This window comes from Petaurus breviceps, unplaced genomic scaffold (assembly GCF_028583685.1).
Source record: "Petaurus breviceps papuanus isolate PSGF00001 unplaced genomic scaffold, PetGlider_PUasm1.0 90925, whole genome shotgun sequence".
NCBI classification, from domain to species: domain Eukaryota; kingdom Metazoa; phylum Chordata; class Mammalia; order Diprotodontia; family Petauridae; genus Petaurus; species Petaurus breviceps.
The window spans coordinates 27,884,868-27,910,553 of NW_027187380.1; the positions used below are offsets into that span (position 1 = coordinate 27,884,868).

At 37.9% G+C, this 25,686-nt stretch overlaps 1 protein-coding gene across 8 annotated transcripts in view; it reads right to left on the reverse strand.

The window, feature by feature from the left end:
* The window catches only part of TBCD (tubulin folding cofactor D), a 572,945-nt gene that overhangs the window by 394,105 nt on the left and 153,154 nt on the right, over nucleotides 1–25,686 (reverse strand). For all 8 annotated transcript variants that reach the window (XM_069076616.1, XM_069076621.1, XM_069076618.1 and 5 more), the window contains one exon: nucleotides 12,171–12,265. In XM_069076616.1, the coding sequence (XP_068932717.1) occupies nucleotides 12,171–12,265 (95 nt within the window). The remainder of the gene's footprint in view (nucleotides 1–12,170; nucleotides 12,266–25,686) is intronic.

A 25,686-nucleotide genomic window follows, 5' to 3' on the forward strand; every position in this document is an offset into this window, starting at 1 on the left:
GTCTCATATGGAACCCTAATCAAATTCTACTCCTTAAGTGTATAAAGCACTTGCACAAACGTATAACAGAGAAGAAATATTTCTTTATGACTAGATCTAGTATAGTAAGGAAACTTGGAGAACTTTACCCAAGTTAGTAAGTTTAAAAATGTAATGTTCAAAAAAAAATGTAATGTTCAAATCAATATCTGTCTTTTTATTTAAATCTGATTCCAACACTTTGGTATTTAAATCTGGCTCCAAAATACCTCTCTTCTGGTGGGATTCCCTGCTGTTAAGTATCTCCCCACTTCAATTCATCCTCCATTCAGCTGTCAAAGTAATCTTTCTAAAGCACAGGTCTAATTATGTCACACCTACTAAATAAACTCCAAGGGCTCCCTATCACCTCCAGATCACATACAAAAATCAGCTTGGAATTCAAAGCCCTTCACAACTTGACTCCTTCCTATCTTTCCTATCTTCTTATACCTTACTCACTTCCATGTACTTTGTGATACACTGACAGTGGTCTCCTTCTACTCCTCAAATAGTAAACACCATCTCCCAATTCTAGGCATTTTTACTATCTCCCATGCCTGGAAAGCTCTCCCTCATCATCTTTGCCTCCTGGTTTCTCTGGCTTCCTTCAAGTCCCATGTAAAACCCTACCTTCTATAGGAAGCTATTTCCAATCCCCCTTAATTCTAGTGTCTTCTCTTTGTTAATTATTTCCAATTAACTCTGTATATATCTTGTTTGTGCAAAATTGTTTGTATTCTGTATCTTACATTAGACTGTGAGTTCCTTGAGAGTCTTGCATCCCCAGTGCTTAGCACAGTACCTGGTATGCAGGAGGCACTTAATAAATGCTCATTAACTGTTTGACTTCCCTTCACAAATTATACTCCAGAGGAACCAATCTACTCAATCAACTTTTCATCTCTATGCATATAACACACAATCTGCAGATTATGCAAATGATGGTGGTGGTGGTGATAGCTCATGTTTATATAACACCATAATGTTTGCAAATCACATTACATATGTTAACTCATTTAATCAAAAAATAACCCCATGTGTTAAGTGTTATTATATTATAATCTCCATCATACAGATGAGTGAACAACAACAAAGATGTGAAGGACCTGGCCAAGGGTCATAGAGCTATTAAGTGTGTGACACTGGATGTGAACTCAGGTCTTGCTGGCACCAATTCTGCCAACCTATGTAATCTACTACCTAGCTAGACAAAAAAAATCCCTGACCCAGCTCAGGTAACACATCCCTTATTATGCTTTCTCTAATATCCCCCAAAAGACAAGACCTTTCCCTTCTCAAACTTCTCATGAGATACTGCTCAACTTCTCTTATGCACTTAGTAACTTTCTATATTGAATTATAATGTTTGGGTACATAACTCATTCCCTACCTCTCCCCAAATCCACTACTAGGTGAAAGTATGTTAAGGGGACCTATTTTTTCTAAATCATCATTATAGCACCTAGCATTTATATAACATTTTAAGATTTGCAAAGCACTTTAAAAATAATGTCTAATTTGACCCTCACAACACTGAGAGATGAGTGTTATTATTATCCCCTTTTTACAAATGAAGAAACTGAGAATGACGGAGGTTAAGTGATTTGCCTAGCGTTATACAGCTAGGAAATATCTGAAATAGGATTTGAATTCTGGTCCTTCACTCCAGGTTGGGCACTCAATCTACTCTGCCACCTAGCTGTTCTATACCAATTCTACATCTATGAAGAAAGGAGCAATGTCATTTTCATCTGTATATTATGAGCACCAGTGTCCTCCTTGTATAAATACTTGTGACCTAATTTAATGGAATTACTTACCTTTAAATTCAGAAGACTACTTCACAATTCTATCACAGAAAGGCTGATCACATTAAATGTTACAATATTGTACTAGAAACATTAGCTTTAGCAATAAGAGAAGAAAAAGAAATTGAAATTAGAATGGGCAATGAGGAAACAAAACTATCACTCTTTGCAGATGATATGATGGTATACATAGAGAATTCTAAAGAATCAACAAAAAAACTACTTAAAGTAATTAATAACTTTAGCAAAGTTGCAGGATATAAAATAAACCCACATAAATCAAAAGTATTTTTATATATTATTAACAAAGCCTAGCAGCAAGAGACAGAAATAGAAATTTCATTTAAAATAACTACAGACAATATAAAATATCTGGGAGTCTATCTGCCAAGACAAAACCAGCAACTATATGAACACGATTACAAAACATTTTTCACAGGGGCAGCTGTGTGGCACAGTGAATAGAGCACAGAGTCAGGAGGACCTGAATTCAAATCCAACCTCACACACTTAACACAAAAACACTAGCTGTGTGACCTTGGGCAAGTCACTTAACCCCAATTGCCCTACCTTCCCCCCTCTGGGAAAAAAAAAAGCCAAAACACTTTTCACACAAAGACAGATTTAAATAATTGGGAAAATATCAGTTGCTCATGGATAGTCCGAGTTAATAAAAAAAAAAAATGACCATTCTACCTAAATCAATTTACTTATTCAGTGCCATAACAATCAAATTACTAAAAAACTTATTTTATAGAGCTAGAAAAAATAATAACAAAATTCATCTGGAAGAACAAGAGGTCAATCTTATACCATATACCAAGTTAATGTCAAAATAGGTACATGATTTAGACATAAAGGGCAATATCATAAGCAAATTAGGAGAGCAAGCAATAGTTTGTCAGATATGGAAAATGGAAGAAATGATAATCAAACAAGAGATAGAGAACATTATGAAATGCAAAATGCATTATTTTGATTATATTAAATTGAAAAGGTTTTGCACAAATAAAGCCAATGCAACCAAGATTAGAAAGGAAGCAGAAAGCTTAGAAACAATTTTTACATCTAATGTCTCTGATAATGGCCACATTTCCAAAATATATAGAGAACTGAGTCAAATTTATAAAAAACACAAGTCATTCCCCAATTGATAAATGGTCAAAGGAACTTTTCAGAGGAAGAAGTTAAAGCTACCTATAGTCATATGAAAAAATGCTCTAAATCATTAATGATTAAAGAAATGCAAATTAAAACAACTCTGAGGTACCACATCACACCCATTAGACTGGCTAACATGGCAAAACAAGAAAATGATAAAGGTGGGAGAAGATGTGGAAAAATTGGTGAAGTTGTGAACTGATCCAATCATTCTGGACAGCAATTTGTAACTATGCCCAAAGGGGCATGCCCTTTGATCCAGCAATGCTACTACTAGCTCTGTATCCCAAAGAGATCATAAAAACAGGAAAGAAGCCAGATGTACAAAAATATTTATAGCAGCTCTTTTTGTGGTGGCCAAGAATTGGAAATTGAGGAAATAAGCATCAACTGTGGAATGGCTAGATAAGTTCTGGTATATGAATGCAATGGAATACTATTGTGTTGTATAAGAAATGATGAGCAGGCAGATTTCGGAAAAACCTGGAATGACCTGCATGAACTGATTCTGAGGGAAGTGAGCAGAACGAAGAGAACATTGTACACATTAACAGCAACATTTTTCATTGACTGACTTTAATAGATTTAGCTCTTCTTAGCCACACAATGATCTAAGACAATTCCAACAGATTCATGATGGAAAATGCTTTTGAAAGAACTGTGGAGTCTGAATACAGATTGAAGTATACTGTGTTCTCTTTTTTTCTTTCTTGTGGTTTTTCCCTTTAGTTCTAATTCTTGTTTCATAACACGACTAATAATGGAAATTTATCTAATGACTGTATATGCATAGCCTATATCAGATTGCTTGCCATCTTAGGTAAAGAGGAGAGGAGGTAAGGTAGAAAAAAAATGTGGAACTCGAAATTTTCTAAAAGTGAATGCTGAAAACTATCTTTACATGTAACTGGAAAAAAAAATGTTTTTAATTAAAATAAATAAATAAGTGTTACATATATCCAAATTAATATCTAGAATGTAGAGTAGAAAGGGACATTATAAAAACCTGTATGTTATCAACATTTATAAATACATATTTTAGAATATATATTCATTTTTATTTGCATGTAAATATTATTCTATATTGTTTATATATAAATATAAAAATTACATAATGAAAAACCAAGAAAAACATAATCTGGTGGCTAGAATTATACATTAGAAGCTCAATACCTTTCATAAAACTAATCCCCATCCTGCAAATATAGACTTTAAAATATCCTCCAGAATTCAACAAATAAGTTGTACTAGACTCAGAGCATCATCACAGAGAAAACTACTTTCCATAATCAATCGTCAACCACAAAAACTTAAAAACATTTTTTAAATATACTGACATTCCAATTACTCAAAAGCATTGCATGTATATTATTTCACTTCATCTTCACAATTCTGTGAGGCAGATTACATTATTATTCCCATTTTATAAATGTTCATATAGCTATTTAATGTCTTATACAGAATCATGACCCAGTGCTTCCTGACTCCATGTTCAGCCTGCTATTCCCGGTACAACCATGTTACTTCCAAAGGTCACACAAAGAGCAAGTTGCAGAGCTGAGATTTGACCTTAGGGTTTCTGACACTGAATCTACTGTTCTTTCCACTTTACTGTTTTAGTCTTCTATTTACACAATCCCTTTTACAGGGGTCAACAGCTTAAATCAATAAGCTTTATGTTAAGCCCACACTATTTGACTGACACTATGGAGGAACTGGAGAAACATGCTACAAAGGAATAGTCCTTGCCATCTAATACATACCATCAGAGAAAACAACACACATAACAATAAGATAACAAACAGACACAATGTAAATAAAAAGTGGAGGAGAGGGTTAATAATTGGGGGCATGAGAAGGAGCTTTTATTTGTAAAGTAGAATTTGAGCTAATGTTTGAAGTAGGTTAAGAATCCTAAACAATAAGGGTAAGGAGGGAATGTATTCATTCTAGGCATGAGGGGCAGTCTATGCAAAGCCAAGAAATGGAATGTAGTGTAGGAAAGACAGAAAATAGGCCAGGTTGGCTGGACCAAAAAGAAGTAATACATACTAAACTTCAAAAGGTAGACTGTGTCAGATTGCAAATTTAATTTAATTTAATTCCAAAGACAGGAATTTATAATTAATTGATCCTAGAAATAATGAGAAGCCATTGGAGGTTTTTTTTTTTCTGGAAAACTTTTTATTGTAGGTGGAATGGGACACAACTGGACACAGTAAGTTAGATGCCTCCAATTTTGTTGGCAACCTCTAAAGCATCATAGTCTGGAGCAAGTCAGACATAGGCCTTCTTCTCTCCATCAGGCCAGATCAGTGTGTTGACCTTGGCCACATTGATGTTTCTTTACAACCTGCTTGATCTGATGCTTGTTGGCCTTGATATCCACAATGAAGACTAGGGTGTTGTTGTCCTCAATCTTCTTCACAGCAGACTCAGTAGTCAAGGAAACCTTCTGATGGCATACTGATCAAGCTCGTTTCTCTGAGGGGCACTTTTCCGAGGGTATCTGGGCTGCCTTCAAAGTATTAGTGTCTTGGATTACTGGAAGGTGGGGGATGTTCAAATCTTCTTTTTGTGGCTATGGACACCCTTCAGCACCACCTTCTTGACCTTCAAAGCCTTGGACTTGGCTTCTGTCTTGGGGGGGACAACGGTTTCCTTCTTCACCTTTAGCGCCATCTTGGGGGAGAGGGTCTTCCATGGTGCTTCTCCCATTGGAGTTTCTTAAATGCATCAGCCCTTTGTTTCTGTAATATCATTTTGACTACTATGTATGTAATGAAGAGTAGAGAAACTAGAGATTAGAAATTAACTAAAGTTTAATTTTAAAAAAAGTGCTGGCCATGTAAATTCCTAATCAAGTAAGTGGCTCTCCTTTAATATTCATACTCTCCTCCTAAAAAAAAAATCAATAATGGGCTATTAATTAGGATTACTTCTTGCTTTTACTTTCACAACTATTTGGTTCACAAAGGATTCAGCTTCTTAACTCTTGTAAATTTCAAACTACTTTTTGATTAACTACATTAAATTATATTTAAAAAATTTTTTCAGATGTTGTTTAATTTCCAAACAACTTAGCAGTATTTGAACAAGTCTGTAATTTACCTAGAGATAATATATTTATAATTGAACCTACATGACAGAACACGGGAATAAGTATGATAATGTATTACTCAAATGATATAAGAAACTTTTTTTTAATTAGTTGGACTATTTACTATTTTAATTGGTTTGACTATTAATTTAATAATTCCTATTATTGAGAGGATTCTGAGAACATGCCAGAGTAGGTCAGAAAATTCCAAGCTCTCCAGATTTCTCGACCAAACAAGATAAAATAATGCCTCAGAGTGAACACTGAGCAGTATAAAAAAAATAAGAGTAGGGGCAAAACAGAACAGGTTCCTCCTGGGACAATCAGAGAAGGTCTGAAGAAAAAATCCCAGGATGGGGTTTGGTCCCTGTAAAGAATAAACACCCCCCAGACTAGTTCTGCTTAAACAACAAGGGTTAACCAGGTTGGGGGGTTGCCTTGACCCCAATCACAGGAACTTTTACCCTTGGAACAGTGACGGGAGTTGGGCATCTGAGCCAGGGAAGATTAAGAGAACCTCTGCTAGCAAGGTATACCAGACCCAGCTGTGCTGTGGAGACAGGACTCCGGGAGAGAGGGAAACAGCATACACACCCAGTGAGAGCAGAAGAAGTGGAGTAAGGATGTTACTAGCTGTGGGAACTTACAGGAGGCTGGAGGTCTTGGTTTCCATTATAGGGCAAAGGGAGAAGTGAAGGAGGATCTGAGGCCAGAGACACCATCCCCCATACACCAGGGCTAGATGGATTACAAAAACTAAACTAAAAAGAAAAAAAAATGCACAGGTAAAGGATAAAGAATTCAACTACAGAAAGTTGCTATGAGAATAGAGAAGTCTGAGTTCATCTTCAGAGGAGGATAGTGAAGCAAAGAAAAAGGGATTACAAAGAGTAATGTCACTTGCCCAAAAAGAATTCATACAAGAATTTTAAAAAGACTCTAGGGGCAGCTAGGTGGCACAGGGAAGAGGTAACCAAACCTGGAGACAGGAGGACCTGAGTTGAAATCCGGCCTCAGACACTTAACACAAAAATTAGCCATGTGACCTTGGGCAAGTCACTTAACCCCAATTGCCCTCCAAACAACAACAAAAATAAGACTCTAAAAATCAAATGAGTGAAAAAAAAAACAATCCAAGAAAAGCAAGAAGATTATGAAAAGAAAGTCAACCAATTGAAAAAGGAGAGCCAGAATCCTAAGGAAGAAAAGAACTTGAAAATCAGAACTGAGCAAGGGTAAGCCAAGAAAGTCATAAGAGACCAAGAAACAATAAAATAAAATATAAAGAATGAGAAAATTGAAGAGAATGTGAAACATTTCATGAGGAAAACAACTGATCTAGAAAACAGATCAAGAAGAGGAAGCATAACAATAGAACTACCTGAAAGCTATGATAAAAAAAAAATCCTGATACAATAATACAAAGAAATAATCAGAGAAAACTGTCCTGAAGCGTTAGAACAAGAGGGGGAAAGCAGAAGTAGAAAAAAATCCACCAATCACCACCTGAAAGACATCCTACAAGAAAAACCCACAGGAATATCATTGTCAAATTCTGAAACTCCTAGCTGAAGAATAAAATATTATGAGCAAAAAGAAAAAAAAATTAAATGTGGCAGTGTCACAATTTGAATTGCACAAGATCTCACAGCAGCAACACTAAAAAACTGCAGATCTTGGGACACTCTATATCAAAAAGCAAAAGAACTGAGTTTCTGGCTGCAAATACACCCAGCATCGCTAAACATAATCCTGAATGAAAAAAATGGACATTTAATGAATTGTCTTTTTTTAATGAACTGACTTTCAGGATTAAAAAAAAAAAGAACCTAAACTTAATGGAAAATTTGACCTACAAGAGTCAAGAGAACTGTAAGGTACTACCAAAAACTTATTATATGGGACTCAATAAGGATACACTGTTTAATTTTTTTAGTAGGAAATGTAAAATATATGTCTATGATTGTTATTGGTAACTGGGTAGTTTGTAAGAAACATTGGGGTAAACCTGAATATGACATGATTTTAAAAAGTAAAACCATAGAGGAACAGCTAAAAAGAGAAATTATCTTATACAAATGAGGTACAAAAGGAAGAACCAACAATTAGATGGGAGAAGAGGGCTGGTAGTTCTGAAATGTACTTTCATTAGGAATGGATTTAAGAAGGAACAATACATATATATGTATAATAGTATAAAAGTCTTCTAAATTCAGAAAGAAAACACTAAGGGGATAGGGATTAAGGAGAAGATAAGGGAGGGATCTTTAGAGGGAAGAGGGAGAGAACAGTTTAAAGGGAGGGGGGTTTAGAAGAGTATTTAGTTTAATGGGAATAGAAGGATAAAAGAGATCCTTGGAGCAGGGGTAGGTTAAGTAATATGAGGGCAACGTAATGAACAGAAGTAAAGTAAAAGAGTCAATGAGATATAGGAAATAAGAGATACACACAAACATAAAATAAAGATCAGGTGTAGAGTTTGTTAGGGAAAAAGGAGCAGGGGTGATAAACATGATCTCAAAGAAAGTTAAGGTTAAAACAGATTTAAGGAGCAGCTAGGTGGCGCAGTGAGTAGAGCACCAGCGCTGGAGTCAGGAGGACCTGAGTTCAGATCCGGCCTCAGACAATTAACACACACAAATAAAAAACCTAGCTGTGTGACCTTGGGCAAGTTACTTAAACCCAATTGCCCCCCAAAAAGCAAAAAAAAAAAACAACAGATTTAATCAAAAGAGAAAACTAGGGAAACTACATTATGTGTCAGCCACATTCGTCAACGTTGTTTTGGACTATTTAAAACAATTAGACAATATAAGGTTGCAATATTGCTGTGGTTTAAGAAATGATGAGTACAAAGGGCATCCAGGGGGCGCAGTGAGTAAGTGCGCCGGCCCCAGTGTCGGGAGACCTGGGATCGGTTCCGGCCTCCAATACTCGGCACCTTCACAAAAATAATAACTGGCTGTGTAACCTTGAGCAAGTTACTTAACCCTGATTGCTTAAAAAAAAAAAAAAGAAACGATGAGTTGGTAGACTTGGAAAAATATGGAAAGACTTGGACTTATGAAGGAAGAGGTTATCCACTCTCAGAGAAACAAAGGACAAATAAGTATAGGACAGTCTTACATAGATGCATATGAATGTATAAATCGATGATTATAGATATCTATATGTAAATGTATTTTTTTTTCTTTTTTGGAGGGCAATTGGGGTTAAGTGACTTGCCAAAGGTCACATGGCTAATTTTTGTATTATCTGAGGCCTTCTTAATAATAAATAAATTAAGGGCGAAGGCACTTGAATAGCTGAAACAAGGAGCAAAAATACTACTCTGCTTGCCATTACATTCTACTTCTCCAGGATCCTTACCTGAAACAAGTAGCAAAGTACTACTTTGCTTGTCATCACAGCTACCAACTTTGCTGTGTCTATCAGTAAAACTCATTTTCTCCAAAAGTCAGATTCAAAAGCTAAACTCAAAAATGATTTCCCTTTTTCTCTTTCAAAATCTGTATCCTGTCAGTTAACAAGTCCTGTTCCAGTTTGCCTTTCTCACATTTTCCATTCTTCTCTAATCCAAATGTCATCAAGATTATCTATATCTTTACCTCAGGCTAGGATTATTATAATGCTTTGAGTTTAGGCTCTTTCTTACCTCAATGCAGGCCTCTACCAACTCTCTTTTCTTTTACTACCACTAGATTTATCTTCTACAAGCATCATTCTACCATCACTCTCCAACTGAAGAACCTACAATGGCTCTCTTCTTGATTTTCAAGGATTGGCCTTGTTGTATCTATCCAAACTTATTTTCCATTTTTCCCTTCACTCTATACTAGATGATCAAACAAGCATATGCTCATTCCATTCTAACCATATCTCCAGTCTCACTGTTTTCCCCTGACAGCAGGCAAACCCTTTCTGTTCATTATTCTTGATTTTTCTTTTCATCCTCAAATTTTATTAAGAAAAATTGCACAAAGGGTTAAAATTCAACTGCACATTTGAAAACAGGAGAAACAGAAATTCGACTATACAGTAAAATTCCTAATCATATAATAGCAGCAGAAAAATTGGATTTAAGTGAGGCAGAGTTGTGCAAAGTTGTCAGCCTCAATCTTTCGTCCATAGTCAATGAAGTCCAGTGGCAGGACAAAAGTCAAGACGATTGATGATGGTCCAGGATGCAGCAGATGACCTTGGAGTCTTCAATGTCTGACCAAGCTCTAAGCACTCCACAGTGGTTGCTTCAGCCACTTTCATGGTTGTTTGGGCAAATTATTCTAATACATCTATTCTGCCAAGGAAAATCTTCATATGCTTGGGGTAGACATCCTCCTAATTCACCAATGGGTCTGAGGCCTATTGGTTACTCTGAAGCTGGGTTAGCCTATCAGCTGAGACAGTTTACCAGGGTGTGGCCACTGCAGGTGCTACAGCTTCTTAGAGTCACAGGTGAGAGTTGGGTAAAAGGTGGGCCCCAAAGGTAGATGAACTTCCTTGAAAAGGGCTCATCAAGCCCTCACACCAGAAGTGTTAGTCCTCCCTGAACATTCTATACACCACATATCAATAGAACATAGTATGCAGGCTAAACTTTAAAAGGAAAATAGAAAATCCAGAATGGGTTCAGAGGAGAGGTACAAAAATAATAAAAGGATTGAAAAGAGGAACCCAGAAAGGTTCAAGGAATCTTAGTTTAGTAAAGAGGTATAAGCCCAAGTTGGTGATATAGAGGGTTGGATTTAAAAGACAAGATGAGAGAAAGATCTATAGATTCAGGAGTCATTTGCATAGTAATGACAACTGAACCCACTGAGAACTGAGCAGCTGAGCTTACCAATCTTTTGAAGGAAAGAACAATGTAAACAGGCTAAAGCATTATACCAATGATTAGTTACAGGCAAGTGTTATAAAATGTATCATCCAGGAAATGCAGAATTAGAAAAGATGCATCATATGGTAAGAGTAAGAAATAAAAGACACAGTCCAAATGTTACAATGATACCCACATGGTGCTATAAAAACTTAAGATACGTCTCTAATATGTTGAGCAGACTACCTACACAGGACAAATAGAAAGAAAAGGCTGGAATGAAAAACTGTGATCAGGCTAACAATATTACCTGTGACAGTGCCCACATGATGAAAATTACAGATCAATTGAAGTACAAATGCATCTAATTCTATATCACACGCCCGGGGAAAAAATCTTTCCTGAGAATAAAAAAGAAAAGACACAGCCCTATTCGTTTTAGTTCTATGACAAAACCTGAAATCATCCATCCCTGAAACCTGCAATCTTAGATAGAGCAGGATCCAATGGGACAGATTTTATTATCAGAAAAAGTAATACAGGAAGTAGAAATTTTCCATGGTACATACTGCCTCTCTGCTGTGCCTCAGCAGGTCAGTCTTTTCATTCTCTCTCTCCTAGGAAAGGCAAGCTGTGATCAGAAGATCCTGTAAGGCCGTAGGTGGGTTCTCCATTCTGTCTTGGGAAGTTCTCCCATTCAATGATGCATAGGTCACATGCAGACCAGAGAAATGACCCCTTTTTATTCAGCACAGGTTTTTCTGTGTTATCTGTACCTGAAACAGGGCTGCTGCCACCAGACCAGTGTTGAGGAAATTAAAACTTCTCTACAATGTAGATCATTTACTTACATACCCTTGTCACTTTGGTTTTGCTTATCTATTTTTCATGGTTACAAGAAAGGGAGGTTTCAAGGAAAAGGACTACATTGAGAAATGTTTGTGCTATAAAAATCAAGAAGTACTGACAAAACTTTTAACTATTCCTGAAACCTCTCCAGCCAGGACAACTTTGATAAAATAATTTTCTTTCAAATTAAAAAGCTGATTAAGAGACAGACTTTACATTCCCCCCCACCAAAAAAAAATCATCTGAGACAGCCATATGTTTATATTATTATATTAATGAAACTGAATCAAGGTTTGAAATCACAATAGAGATTAAAAATAGGCAAATTCATAGCAGTAAGCAAAAGATTAAAAGAAAAGACAGACTGGAATGCTGATGTACTATAAAATGCTGTTAATAAGCTTTCACTACTCACCATCTGTAAGGCGAGAAGGTAGTAACAATCCTCTTCTGCCTAATTCTGCTAAAGCCAGACATCCACCGTGCCAAGCATTATCAGTTTCCTGAAAACTAACAACAAATAGAGCAACATGAGTTTAACCTTAGGTGTTTTGGATTGGCAAAAGCTAATCAATAGTTAAAACCCTTTTGTTGTTGTTGTGTAGGAATTTTCCTCAAATAAGTTAGATTGTTTCTTGGCTTTCGCTTGTTACTGAGGGTATGAAGCATAAAAAGAATCTAAAATTAAGTGGTAAACATATAATTTTCATATCCTAAATATGACAAGAAGAAGTTTGTCTACAGGATATTAAGAATAGCAAGTGTTCTGAAACCATTTGGACAATGGTATATGGTGTCGGGGGAGGGGGGGGGTTGTGCGTGGGGGGGTATATTTTTAAGGGTGGGAATACAAGCCTACTGGTCAGCAAAACTAACTTGGCCAAATTCTAAAATTTATTAAGGGTATAGTTAGTGCATATAAACATCTCCAAACAGGAGCAGTGATCACAAAAAGTAAATGGCTTCATCAAAAACAGATCATGCAAGAAAAACTTCATTAATTTTTTTGATGGAGTTACTAGAGAGATAATAGAGGCAGCCTTTTAAGTTCAAATCCCACCTCTGGATACTTTCTGCCTGTGTGTAAGTCACTTAACCTCTATGTACCCCAGGCAACTCCTAAGGGCTTTACCTACTAAATCACAGAAGGGTCATCTGCATTGGTGGATGTAATTCCCACATTGGGAGTTTCCTTCACACTGACAAAATCATGGTGTACTAAACTGATAGCTCATGAAGCTAAGGAAGAAGATTTCAGCAAAGCATCTTTTACTAAGTCTGTTCATATCATGCCAAGGTATGTTCTAGAACATAGTATAGTTAGGTAAACCTGGTAGACAGACAGACCTGATGGGAACTTAGAAGAATTCTAGTGGAGTGCTCCAAGGAATAATTTATCCTTGACCTTGTATTATTTTACATTTTTTAAATAACCTAGATAAAGTTAAGATGCCATACTTATCAAAACTAAGAGAGACATATAACAAACTGGATGGCAAAGCAGGATGTAAAAAGATCTCAAAAGGCAAAACTGTATCTCTGAGCTATATCTAAAAAGATGAATTTTAATAGGGATAAATGTAAAGTCTCAATTTTTTTTTTTAAGTAATTGGGGTTAAGTAACTTGCTCAGGGTTACATGGCCAGTTATTTTGTGTGGGTGCTAAGTATCTGAGGCCGGAACCAATCCCGGGTCTCCTGACTCCAGGGCCACGCTCTTACTCACTGCGCCACCTGGCTGCCCCAAAGTCTTACTTTTGAGTTCAAAACGTCAACTTTGTAAATAAAAGGTGGAAGATGCATTGCTACATAACAGATGGTCTGAAAAAAGATCTGGGTGTTTCAGTTGCAAGTTCAATAAATGAACAGTCAAAAATAGAAGCCACAAAAAGTTAATACAATCTAAGGTTGTACTGAGAAGCACAGTATTCAGAAAAAGGGAGAGGATAATCCTGTTGTCTACCACAGTCAGACCACACCTAAATAATTATATTCAATTATAAGTATACCACATTTTAAGACAGACATTAATAAAATGAAAGGATTCAGAAGTGGGTAGCCAGGTTAGTGAAGGCTCTTGAGATCATGTCATGTTAATTTGTCATGTCACCTTTAGTTTGAAGAAGGCAAGACTTTGGAAAAAGTAAGAAAGGAAAGCTGTCCTAAAATACTTGCAGTGCTATCATACAGAAAAGGAATTAGACGAGGGTCCACAAACTTTTCTTTAATATTCAACTGTATTTCAATATAACTGGCTTCTTTTATGATCCTATTCATTTTATTTGCACTTAAAAACATCTGAGAAAGCATTCAGAGACTTCACCAGACTACCAAAGGGGTTTCATGACACCAAAAGATTAAGAAAGCATGAATTAGATTACGTCCAAAAGGTCACCAAAATGTACATACTCTTTGACTCAGAAGTACTGAACATATATCCCCAGGCATCAAGGTCAGAGTGAAATGACTTATGTGTACAAGAATTATAGCAGCACTTTTTGTTGTATACGGTAGGAAAAATATAAAAATGCTCTCATGAACTGATGAAGAATGAAATTAGTAGAAACTAGAAAACAATTTGTGTGATAATAATAATAATAATAATAATAATAATAAAATGGGGAAACAATTTTGAAAGGCCAAAAGAACTCTGATGAAAGTACTTAACAATCATAACTTTAAAAGTTTTATAATGAAACACAAATCTCAACTCTTGGGAAAGAAGTCATAGTCTGGAGATGCAGAATCAGATATAAGTTGTCACATGTGGCTACTGTATGGATATGTTTGCTTTACTATGCACATTTTAGAAGAGAGAGTGTCTAATCGATTAAGTGGCAGATAAGAGGAAGGTTTGAGTGCTATGATACACACGAAAATAAAAGAACACCAATAAAAATCATTTTTATGTATAATGGACAGGAAAAAAGGAATGCAGAAGGAGACAAATCAATACTGTTAATATCTTGTCAGACTTAAAATAGAGTAAATTCTTTTTTAAAAATTTATGCAAAAAAAAAAAACTGATGCAAGAAACTTTCCACTCCTTATACAATCCTCTTTCCTGTTCTTTTTATCTGAAAATTTAAGTTTCTTGACAACTAGGTTCACAATTTCAAGAATAAAGAAAACACTTATTCTGCTTACTCCTGGAGGGCAGATCTATGAGCAATGGATAGTCTTTCAGAAAAGCAGATAATGGCTTAATGTAAGATAAACCAGCAGCTCAAACCATTCAAGAGTAGAATGTGATGAATTTAAAAGACTAAGCATTTAAGCCTATTTATGCATTTCTACACAGGACCTAGCAAAACTTCACTTTGCTGGCTTGGAGTCTAGTATATATTTGATTGAAATGAATATGAAGATCTACATTCAGAGCTATGAAATGTTATTGGAAAAGTCTAGCAACAGAACAAAATAAATTGAATTAGAAGATATGGGAACATTAATGGATTTTGTCATGAAGAAAACAAATTTGGCATCAGATTACCTAAAGAAGTTAAGTGTAAAGTTGGCTAAAGTCTTCAACCCAAAGAAGAAAATAAAAGGTTAAAATAAATTTTTTTTAAAGCAATCGAGGTTAAGTAACTTGCTCAAGGTTACATGGCCAGTTATTTCTGGGTGTGGTGCTAAGTATCTGAGCCCGGATTTGATCGCGAGGTCATCCCGACACTGGAGCCAGTGCTCTTACTTGCTGAGCCACCTGGCCGCCCCTAAGCAATTGGGGTTAAGTAACTTGATCAAGGTTACATGGCAGGGTGTTTCTGGGTGGGTGCTAAGTGTCTGAGCCCGGATTCAATCCCCAGGTCATGACAACACAGGTTAAAATAGACAGAAGTTGCCAACCCAAAAGAGAGGAGGCTGACACAGGTTCACAAAGTTCTTCCACCTCCTCAGTCCTCTGTCATGGAACAACCTAGCCCCTTGGAGTGGCTGGGATTGTTAGGCTCCTCTCCATATGTCTTTCCTGGCTTTCCTCTATGAAAGATGAAAATACTCTACTCTCAATACCATCCAGAAATCACCAGTAAAGGCTCAAGAAGGTATATGGTGCCAATAAAAGGAAAAGGGATGCTTTGAGCCTTCATCTCAAAGACTGTTAAGGAAGATGGCAGAGTAAAGACAGGGCCTTGCCTGAGCTCTCCCAAATTCTTATCTAAACAATGTTAAAATAACGCCTCAAAATTAATTATGAAGTGACACAACCAATAAAAGGATGGGAATAAAATAAGTATCTAGCCTAAAACAACTTAGAAGGTCAGAAGAAATGGTCTGTCTCACTACAATGAGAGTGGAGCACAAGCCACAACAGCATACTTCTTGATCTGACAAAAGCCAGCAGAAGCTTCCAGAGCTTTTAGCACACAGACAGTAAGGGGGTTGAACAACTGGTCTGAAAAAGGTTGCATGGGAGGTTTGCTGGCAGTGAGAGGATGACTCTGTTGCATTTCCCATATATGGGTCTGAGTCATAGTCCCAGAGTAAAGAGAGGTACTAGCAGGAATGAGAACCCTGGATACAGTTGCCAGGGCAGCAAGGAGAGCAGTGATCATACCTCTACTTAAAGCATACTGCCTTAGAATAACTGAAAACTTACAGACACCCAGAACTAGCTCTGAAAACAGCCTCAAAAACTCCCTAAAGCTGTACCACGGGAGCAGAGCACAGCTTTAACATAATATTAAAAGTCAGAAAATAGGCTGGAAAAATGAGCAAATAACAACAAAAAGAAACTGAAAAAGTAACTATGGCTATAGGAAACATAAAAACAATCATTTTTTGGAGGGGGGAGGGCAGCGCAATTGGGGTTTAGTGACTTGCCCAAGGTCACATGGCTAGTAAGTGTTAAATATCTGGGGCCAGATTTGAACTCAGGTTCTTCTGACTCCAGGGCCGGTGATCTATTCATTGAGTCACCTAGCCACCCCTCACAAGGAATATGAAAAACCAAATAAGAGAGGTAAAAGAAAATATGGGAAAAGAACTAAGAGTAATGAAAGAAAACAATGAAAAAGAATCAAAATCTGAGTAAAGAAGACAAAAAAATTACAAAAGAAGATAATGCCTAAAAGACAGAATAGGCCAAATGGTAAAAGAGGCACCAAAAATCCACTTTAGAGAAGAATTCCTTAAAAAGCAAAACTGAACAAATGGAAAAACATGCACAAAAATTCACCAAAGAGAAGTCTTTAAAAAGCAGAAGTGGATGAAAGGAAAAAAGAAACATAAAAGCTAAGTGAAGAAAATAATTCACTAAAAATTAGAACTGGATCATACCAAGCAAAGTTAAGTATAATCTGACAAAAAAAAAAAAAAACCCTGGACATTCAGTGAATTGACAAACTTTCAGGATTTTACTGCAAAAAGACCAGAACTAAATAGAAAGTCTGACATACAAGATCCAAGAGAAATGTAAAGTAAACATTAAAGCCTCTACTTATACATTCATATTACACATATTTTCACATTAGTCATGTAAAGAAGAACTAGAAGTAATAGGAGGACCAAGAGAAAGAAGAAACAAAACAAAACAAAAAAAAAGAGCAAATATATTCTTCTATTTGCATTCAGACTCCAAAGTCTTTCTCTGGATGTGGACAGCATTTTACATCACAGGTTTTTTGGAAGTATCTTAGATCCTTGCATTGCTGAGAAGAGCTAAGTCTGTATTATGTGATTTTTTTTTAAATTTATTTCATTGGAAAAACCACTGACCTGGAAAATAGATTCAGGAGAGTTAATTTTAAAATTACTGGACTACCTGAAAGCCATGATCAAAAAAAGAACGTAGAAATCATCCTGCAAGAAATTCTCAAGCAAATCTGCCCCGATGTTTTAGAACCAGAGGGGAAAATAGAGGTTAAAAGAATCTACCAATCAGCTCCTGAAAAAGATCCCAAAAAGAAAACTCCTAGGAATATTATAGCCAGGTTCCGGAGTTCTCAGATCAAGGAGAAAATATTACATGCAGCCAAGAAGAAAAAATTTGAATATTGTGGAAACACAATCAGGATAACCCAGGATCTGGCAGCTTCTACACTGAGGGATCGAAGGACTTGGAATATGATATTCCGGAGGTCAAGGGAGCTGGGATTAAAACCAAGAGTCACCTACCCAGAAAAACTGAGTATCATGTTTCAGGGGAAAATATGGTCATTCAATGAAATAGAGGATTTCCAAGCATTCTTGATGAAAAAAAACAGAGTTAAATAGCTTTCAGGTAGTCTAATAATTTTAAAATTATCTCTCCTGCATCTATTTTTCCAGGCCAGTAGTTTTTCCCATGAGATATTTCACATTGCCTTCTATTCTTTCATTTGTTTGGATCTGTTTAACAGCATCTTGATTTTTCATAAAGTCATCAGGTTCCATTTACTCCAATCTAATTCTGAAGCAATGATTCTCCCCATTGAGCTTTTGAGATTCTTTTTCCATCTGGCAAATTCGGCTTTTTAAGGCATTCTTCTCCTCATTGCCTTTTTGAGCCTCTTTTGCCATGTGAGTTAGTCTATTTTTTTTTAAAGCAATTGGGGTTAAGTAACTTGCTCAAGGTTACACGGCCAATTATTTCTGGGTGTGGTGCTAAGTATCTGAGCTCGGATTCCATCTCCAGGTCATCCCGATACTGAGGCCAGTACTCTTACTCGCTGAGCCCCCTGGCCACCCCAAGTTAGTCTATTTTTTAAGGTGCGATTTCTTTTCCTCAGTCAGGCTGCTGACTCTCATTTCATAATTTTCTTGCATTGTTCTCATTTCTCTTTCCAATTTTTCCTCTACTTCTCTTATCTGCTTCTTAAGGTCCTCTATGGCCTGGAACCAGCTCATATTTTCCTTTGGAGCTTTTGGTGCAGGAGTTCTGACTTCACTGTCTTCCTCCTGTTCCATGCTTTGCTCCTTTTTGTCCCCAAATAGGAGTCTAATGTTGGAATCTACTGTCTGCTTTGTTTCCTTTGCCTGGTCATGTCACCCCTCAGTCACTTGACCCCTGGGCTTTTTGCCACAGTAGGACTCTGCCACCAGACAGGGGAACTTTCGTCCCAAACGCTGGGGTTTTCTCAGCTGCTGGAGATATTAGATGGGTGCCCTCTCTGAGGCCTCCACACGGTCTGGCAAGCTGGACACGCACCCTAGGACCTCCACCCTGGACTGCAATCCAGATCCAAGCAGGTTAAAGCAAGAGTGATTACCCCTCAGACTGGTGGTTGTTCCCCCTACACTCTGCATCGCCCCAGGGGCAAAAGCCACACACTCCCACTTACTGGGTCCCAAAGTCCAGACTGCACTGACCTCTCACTTTGTCCTTCACATAGTGTTGATAAATCTGGAAGCGGCCAAAGCTGCTGTTGATCTGGAGTCCCTCTGGCCGCGGCAGGTCAGGCCCGCCCTGGGGCTAAAGCCTTGGTGGGGCTGGGCTTGGCTCCCAGAGTGCTACACTGGCCGATTTCTGCCAGCCTGCCGGGCTGTCCTCAGCGGGAGGTTAGTTTCTCTGTGTCATTTTGTGGGTTCTGCATCTCCAAAGTTTTTGTTTAGAGTCCCCTTTTTACATGGATTGTCAATCCACATCCTTCTTGACCTGTCTGTGGCCTTTGAGACTGCTGATCAATCTCTCTTCCATGACAGTCTCTTTTCCTAAGGTTTTCTGGACTTTACGCTCTCCCTCTTGATTCTTCTCCCATCTATCTGACTAATCTTTCTCAGTCTCCTTTGCTGGATTTTTCTTCAGGTCACATCTGCTAAGTATGGGGGTACCATAGAATTTTTTATAGAATAGTTTCTCTTTACCTTCTACAGTACTTCATTTGGTGATATCATTAGCTCGCATGAATTGGAGTATCATCTCTATGCTGATGATTTTAAAATCTACTTATCCATCCCTAACCTCTCTACTGACATATAGTCTCCAACTGTCTATTAGACCTCTTGAAATTACGATGCATTTTAATATGCAATTAATTAATAAAATTTATGTCTGCCTAGCAGACATCTCAAACTAGATGGCCTGTCTTAAAATCAATGTATCTAAAACTGAACTCATTCTCTTTTCCCGCCAACCCTATAAACTTCCTTATTATTACCTAGGGTTCCACCATCCTTCCGGTGCCCAGACTCACAATCTCAGTATCATCCTCAATTCTTCACTGTCCCTCATTCCCGTTTCCAATCTGTTGCCAAGAACTGCTGATTTGAACTTTGCAATGTCTCTCAAATTCACCCCTTATTTCTTATGATACTACTACCACCTTCTTACAGGCCATCATCTCCCTCATCTCCCCCATCTCTACTAACTGAACAGCTTGCTGGTTGGGTTGCCAGCAGCAAATTTATCTCAATTCTTTTCTATCCTCCATTCAGTCAAAAAAAGGATTTTCCTTTAGTACAAACCTGACCATATCACCCTTTCCCCTAACAAAATGAACTCCTGTAACTCCTTATCATCTCCTGGATCAAATATAAAATCCTCCATTTTGTATACAAAGCTCTCCATAACTTGTCCTTCCCACACCTTTCCAATCTTCTCATACCTTATACCCCAATACATATGCTCTGAACCACTGACACTAGCCTTTTTGCTGTTCTTGCAAAAAATAATGCATTTCTGCCCCCTGTGTATTTTCACTGGCTATACCCCAAAAAAGAAATGTTCCTTTCTATCTCCTGGATTCTGTGACTGTATTTAAATATCAGGTAAAATCCCACCTATTCTTGGAAGCCTTTCCAGATCCCCCTGAATCCTAATGTCTTTTTTCTTTTGATTATCTCAAATTTATCCCACATATAACATGTCTGCATATAACTGTTTCCATGTTGTCTCCCCCATTACACTAAGAGTTCCTAAAGGGCAAAGAATGTCTTCTATCTTTCTATTAACAGCATTTAGAATAATGCCTGACACACGGTAGGTGCTTATCAGTGTTTCTCAAATTGATATAAACAGGGAAATTAAGGGCTAGCCGAGAGTCCTGAATTTTCAAGAAAATATTAGGAGGTAAAGTATATTAGTTTAAGGAAAAAAAATACTTTAGAGTCAGAAGACATTGAGTAGAATTCCATTTAAACAAATCATTTAATACTTGAATACTTTGGCCAAGTCACTTAAAAAGAAGGAGTTAGATTAGATGAGTTCTAAATTTCCTTCTTTTCTATCAGTCCTCCTATGATAAGTTTGATTTTACATGTATTGAATGAGAAGACAGAATATGTAATGCACATGTGCAGATGTCTAACAGTAAAGAAGAGATATGGGACTGAACTGTAAGCAAAAAAAGCCATTCCTAGAGCTATAGATTTGTTAATCATTCATGAGGAAGTAACAATTTAAACCTTAAGAATAGGTGTACTCTCCAAAAGAGAAAGTATGCAAGCAAGAAAAATAAAAAGCATCCGACTAAGCATTGGGAATATGCTTCTATTTCAGAGATGAAGCATCATTTATCATTTACTATGTCAAAAGGTAAAATTTTCCATCAAATTCAAATTCTGTAATATTTTCTCACACAGGAAACTCTGGAGTTACAACACTTCAATCCCTTACCTTCATCAACCCTGACATCACAGAAATTAACTCCTGTGGAGAAGGGGCCAGCCATCCCCATCAGTTGGGAACCAATAGTTCTCACAGGGCAAGTAAGCCAATTTAGCTGAAGCAGCAAAGTACCGTGAAGGAAAGAGAGGAGGCATCATGTATCAAATAAATCTAAATACCATCTTCTCTAAGATACTGCAAAGTTCAATGGTCTTTTTTCAAACCTCATTCTTCTAGACCTTTCTGCAGCCCCTGACCCTACTGATCACCTTCTCTTCCTTCATACTCTCTTCTCTCTAGGTTTTTGGGACACTAGTTTCCCCTGGTTCTTCTACTACCAATAAGACTGTCTCCAGCTATACCCTCTAACCAGAGATATCCCTCAGGATCTTCTCCTGGGCCCTCTTTTCTCCCTTCATACTAGTTTACTTGCAGATCTCAGCAGCTCCCATGAATATAATTACCATCTCTATACCACTGATTGGCAAATATATCTATTCTACCCAAACTTCTCTGCTAACCTCCAAATTCACCTCTCCAACTACCTTGCAGACATCTCAAATTTCACGCTCTGTAGACATCTTAAACTCAGCATATCCAAAACAGAATACATTCTCTTTTCTCTAAACCATCCCCCAACCACCACCACCAACAACTTCCCTATTACTATAGAAGGTAATACCATCACCTCAGTTCCTCACGCTATAGTGCTATGGGTAACTCCTTAATGTCTCTCACCCTCTATATTCAATATGTTGCCAAAGCTATTGATTTCACCTTTGTAAAATTTTCAACACATTTTCTCCCCCGATACTGGTTACCAGCCTTCTGCAGGACCTTATCAGGACTTGAATTACTACAAGAGTCCCCTAGTGGGTCTACCTGCCAGAAAAATCTTCTCATTCCAAAAGACTCTCCATTTAACTAAGTGATTTTCCTATAGCATTGGTCCAACAATGTCACCCTCGTAATTAATAAACTCCACTAGCTTCCTTTCACTTCTAGAACCAAGTATGAAATTCTCGGTTTGGCATTCAAAGGTCTACCCCTCCCCTTAGCTTACCAATCTTCTTATACCTTTCTCCTCAAAATTACTCTTCAATACAGTGACACTGACCTCCTGGCTGTTCCATGAATAAGACACTCCATATCTTGGCTCTGGGTATTTTTAATGATTGTCCTCCATGCATAGAATGCATTTCCTCTTCATCTTCTCTTTCTAACTTCCTTGGATCCTTCAATTCCCAACTGGAAGACTTTCTCAATCCCTCTGAATTCTAGTGCCTTCCCTCCATTAATTTTTTCCTATTTATCCTGTATGTAGCTTGAATGTACGTAATTGTTTTCTTGTTATATCCTGCATTCAACTGTGAGCACCTAAAGAGCAGGAATTATCTTTTGCTTTCTTGTTATCACCAGCACACAGCACACTGCCTTACACATAGCAGGCACTTTTATAAATGCTTACTAATTTACAAATGACTTACTGAAGTGACTAATGAATCCTCCACTTATTCAGTCAGATTATACAATTAGTTCTGCTAAAGCTCCAAAGGCATATAATCTATTTCTATAGAGGGAGCAATATTCTAAGCCTAGTTTATCTGTAAAAGGCCTCACAATTCTAATTAGCTCAGATCAAATTAGAGCTTTGCCATCAACTTATTTCCCTCATGGGGAGTGGAGTGAAAAGGGTGGAGTAGAAACAGGACTTCCATGCGGCTCCCGCTTCCACCTCCTCCAATTCATGTAAAAAATGACTCTAAGCGAACTTTGGAGCTACAGTACCCACCAAATGACAAAGAGAAGGTAACCACCCACTGAGGACAGCCTGGCAGGAAGTGGCCAGTGCAGCACTCTGGGAGACCAGCTCAGCCACCGCTAGCTGGAGGTTTTAGCATCAGGGCAACCACAACCAGTCACTGGCTGGAGGAACTTCAGATCACCAGCAGATGTGGTGGTTTCCAGAATTATCAACCCAGAGATGATAAGGATAAAGTGAGAGGTCAATGCAGCACGTGGACTTTGGGAACGAGGAGTTCGGAAGTGTAGTCAGGCCTTTACCCCCTGGAGGGAGAAGCAGCTAAGGCGCTGCAGCTGCCGCCACGTGGCTGCTTCGGAGCTGCTGGTCTGCAGACTGTAGGGGGACCAAGCCACAAGTCTGAGGGGTAATCGCTCTTGCTTTAACCTGCTTGGATCTGGATTGCTGTCTATGGTGGAGGTCCTGGGATGCCTGACCAGTTTACTGAAGCTGTGGAGGCTTCAGAGAAGGCACCCAACTAATAGCTCCAGCAGCTGCAAAAACCTCATCAATTGGGAAAAACCTCCCCACTCTGGTAGCAGAGTTCTACTGTGGCAAAAACCTCAAGAGTCAAGTAATTGAGTGGCAACATGAACAAATGAGGGAAGCAAGGCAAGCACAGTGGTCCAACTCTGTATTCCTTTACTGAGGACAAAAAGGATAGGGGCATGGAATAAGGGAAAGACAACTAAGTCAGAACTCCTGCACCAGAAGCTTCCAAGAAAAAAATAAGCTGCTTACAGGCCACAGAGGAGCTTAAGAAGGATTTTGAAAACCAAATAAGAGAAATAGAGGAAAAATTGGGAAGAGAAATGAGAATGATGCAAGAAAACTATAAAATGAGAGCCAACAACCTGACTGAAGAAAATAACACCTTAAAAAATATACTAACTCAAATGAAAAAAAAAAAGTTCAGAAAGGCAATGAGGAGAAGAATGTCTTAAAAAGCTGAATTTCCCAGGTGGAAAAAAATCTCAAAAGCTCACTGAAGAGAATCATTCCTTCATAATTAGACTGGAGCAAATAGAAGCTAGTGACTTTATGAGAAATCAAGATCCAAACAAATGAAAAAATAGAAGGCAATGTGAAATATTTCATTGGGAAAACCACTGACCTGGAAAATAGATCCAGGAGGGACAATTTAAAAATTTTTGGACTGCCTGAAAGCCATGATCAAAAAAAGAACCTAGAAATCATCCTCCAAGAAATTTTCAAGGAAAATTGCCCTTGATGTTTTAGAACCAGAGGAGAAAACAGAGGTTGAAAGAATCCACTGATTGCTTCTTGAAAAAGATCCCATAAAGAAAACTCCTAGGTATATTACAGCCAGGTTCCAGAGTTCCCAGATCTAGGAGAAAATACTACAAGCAGCCAGGGAGAAACAATTTGAATATTGTGGAAACACAATCAGGATAACCCAGGATCTGGCAGCTTCTACACTGAGGGATCAAAGGGCTTGGAATATGATATTCCAGAGGTTGAAGGAGCTGGGATTAAAACCAAGAATCACCTACCCAGCAAAACTGAGTATCATGTTTCAGGGGAAAATATGGTCAATCAATGGAATAGAGGACTTTCAAACATTCTTGATGAAAAAGCCAGAGTTGAATAGAAAATCTGGCATTCAGATTTTACAAGAAGCAAGAGAAGCATGAGAAGGTAAACAGGGAAAAGAAATCATAAGGAACTTATCAAAGTTGAACTATTAACATTCCTACATGGAAAAACAATAATTGTAACCTATGAAACCTTTCTCAGTAGTTGAAGGGAATAGAAAAAAAAATATATATATATATATGTCTACATATGAGGACATATGGTCATATGAATACATATGTGAATGTGTGTATATGTTTACAGGTATACATAGAGAGCACAGGACCAATTTAACAGGAAAGGGATGATACTTAAAAGGCGAAATTAAGAGATGAGAGAGGGGTGGCCAGGTAGCACAGCAAGTAAGAGCACCGGCTCCAGTGTTGAGAAGACCTGGAGATCGAATCCCGGGCTCAGACACTTAGCACCCACCCAGAAACACCTGGCCGTGTAACCTTGAGCAAGTTACTTAACCCCAATTGCTTAGGGGCGGCCAGGTGGCTCAGCAAGTAAGAGCACCAGCTCCAGTGTTGGGACAACCTGGAGATCGAATCCCGGGCTCAGACACTCAGCACCACACCCAGAAATAACTGGCCGTGTAACCTTGAGCAAGTTACTTAACCCCGATTGCTTAAAAAAAAAAAAAAGAGATGAGAGAGAAATATAATGAGAGGAGATGGGGAGAGACAGAATGGGGTAAACTATCTCCTATTGAAGAGGCAAGGGATAATGGTTACAATGGAGGGGAAAAATAGGAAGGCAAAAGGGAATGGATCAACCTCATGCCCACTGAATTTGGCTTGAGGAGGAAATGAAATACACACTAAATAGGGCATCTCACCATACAGGAGAGTAGGAGGAAAGGGGATGAGAGGGGGAATGATGGAAGGGAGGGCAGGCTGGGGGGGAGGGAATTTGGAAGCACCCACTTTTGAGAAGGGACAGGATCAAAGTAGAGAATAGAACAAGTGGGAGGTGGGATAGAAGGGAGGGAAATACAGTTAGTCTT